Source organism: Halyomorpha halys, unplaced genomic scaffold (genome assembly GCF_000696795.3).
Source record: "Halyomorpha halys isolate HHAL.00 unplaced genomic scaffold, Hhal_1.1 Scaffold261.1, whole genome shotgun sequence".
Taxonomy (NCBI): domain Eukaryota; kingdom Metazoa; phylum Arthropoda; class Insecta; order Hemiptera; family Pentatomidae; genus Halyomorpha; species Halyomorpha halys.
In genome coordinates, this window is record NW_027116513.1 from 1028419 (window position 1) to 1030851 (window position 2433).

Sequence of the window (2433 nt, forward strand, 5' to 3'; positions counted from 1 at the left end):
TATATTTATATTTGTATGAATAATAAGAGATGTATTGACTAAATAGGAAGATCCAAAGCCTAATAAATAGTATAGATAATTTATTTAAATATAATCTTTTCAATTTCTTGAGACTGGTATCTATTTTTTAGATAAATTAATTGGTATCCATGTTAAATCTCAACACTATTTATTATATCATCAACAGTCTAACATTTTGGCCGATTCAGCCATCCTCAAAGACAATCAAAGAATTAAATGAATATATAAGCCGTTAATTGTTAGATTGTTCTTGAGGATGGCCGAATTGGCTGAAACGCTGGACTGTTGATGATATAATAAAGAGTGTTGAGACTTAAAATGGATACCAATTGATTTACATAAAAAATATAGGTAATGTTCAATAGATATATAAAGTTGGTAATGATTTTTGCGTTTTGTGCACACATCCTTAATCATCTACAAACCTTATCATGTTGATAAAGAGAGAGAAATGCTTTATTCAGCCATTCTGACCAAATACGTTGGGTTGCTACAATACACAGCTTACCAATCAATCCATGATCGGACATATATACACTACATATATTCACATGATATAACAAATTTTTTTTTTTTTTTCCTGACATTTCCTTTTACAATCAATACTTGTCTACACAATAAACACAAATATTAAAATTTTGTTTTCAATGTAATAATTTCATTCCATTCGACAATTCTATTTAATTTAATTGACAATTTTATTCTCCCTATTCCACTCTCTCAGACCTCCCCTCTCCACTGATCCGCTACCAAGGTTCAATCAATTAAACAAATCAAACAAATTTATATTAAATAGCGATGTAAAAAAATAACAAAAAACATTTTTTATTTTTTGTACGGTTTATGTTTTCTATAAATATTTTCTGTATTACATTTATCTATAATCAAGTGACAGAAATTAACTGATCTACATAAAAAATATTGATGCAATAATAATAACGATCATGTTCATCATTACCGTTTCTGTCTTTCAGCATATATCTCTCTGTTCTAATATAGTCTTGAAGCTGGCCCATATTTTTTAACAGAAATATCAGGTTTCAATAAAAAAGAAAATTTAATGTTTTGTTGTTAAGGTCACTTTGATTCAAAGCCTGAGATTCTATAATACGTTTTTATATTTTTGGCTATGCTATAATGAACAATTAAACTACATTCATAGTTGTTTAAGTTGACATAATTTTAGTTCCTTTTTCTACTGTGGGATGTATATGGAACTTGTTCCACCAAAGATTGTATCATGCCAGTAGGAAAAGGAACACAAAATAATGTTGTTTAATAGGAACTTATCATAAAATGAAAATTTAATAATAGAAATGAATCTTAAGAAATAATCATACTCAATAATGCTTGCATGATTAAAATAATTATAGGTTAATTTCAAATAAATTAACTAATATATTTTATATTAAATATTAAAATTCCTTCATAAAGATATCTTCAAAAAAGAAATGCAGGCTGTTCCATGTCTTTTTTTTTTATTGTACATTAAAAATTAAGCAGCACCATAACCATTAAGTATTAAAACTTATAAACTGATCTATTTTCCTAAAATGGAGATTATCAGGGACAAATTGACTCTCATTTACCTGAAAAATTAGTTTTGGTGGGCAATTCAGGTCCCCTAGTATAGTTGAACTTGTAGAAATATGTTGGTCCAGGGTGTTTACTTAAGCTCTTCAGAGACGGGTACACAAAAAAGGCCTCCGTAAAATACTGAAATATTATAGGGGAAATATATAAGCCCATAATATATATAAAATTAAAATAACATAATCATATATTTTTAAGATAATATAGAGAAATAAATTAACCATTATTTAATAAGAACTAAAAATACTAACATTACGAATAGCCACAAGAGGTTCAATGCCATTTTTGAAATATCTCTCTCTTAATTTTTGGACATCCTTGGTTCTATTTTGTAAATTGTAAGTCGAGATAAGAACCTCATTAAAATTATTTATAAATTTTTCTGTCTCATCCTGTGTTTTCTTGTGGAATTCATAATCTGAAACATTAATAAAGAAAATTTTATGATTAAAACAAATAAATAAAACTATTAAACTTTTACGTTAGATGTAGACAATAATTAATATGAGAAAATTTCGGGTAAAGTTATAAATAATGTGTTCTAATAAAATAAAGAAATTGATAACCCAATATATTTAGCTCACCTCCAGTTGAGACCATTCCTTCATCCTGAACGACTCCGATAATCCAGGGGTAGTTATGGTTTGTACCTGTAGGCCATTTCGTCAGAATAGCTCCAGGAGCATTCTCAGGTTCCAGAACTGGAGTTGCGAGGTATGCATTGTCTTCCTTCTGGAATATCAAAATCTTACTTGTACAAAATAATCATTTCATTTTGATTTAACTTAACAATATTGGCATATCTAAGAAGATAAAGAA

At 27.7% G+C, this 2433-nt stretch overlaps 1 protein-coding gene across 1 annotated transcript in view; it reads right to left on the reverse strand.

Annotated features, from left to right (window-relative positions):
• Positions 1 to 1687: 1687 nt before the first annotated feature.
• Positions 1688 to 2433, reverse strand: part of LOC106680421 (venom carboxylesterase-6) — a 7891-nt gene continuing 7145 nt past the window's right edge. The window contains exons 5-7 of the mRNA XM_067053280.1: positions 2199 to 2346; positions 1862 to 2032; positions 1688 to 1737 (exon numbers count right to left, since the gene is read on the reverse strand). Of these exons, the coding sequence (XP_066909381.1) occupies positions 1688 to 1737; positions 1862 to 2032; positions 2199 to 2346 (369 nt within the window). The remainder of the gene's footprint in view (positions 1738 to 1861; positions 2033 to 2198; positions 2347 to 2433) is intronic.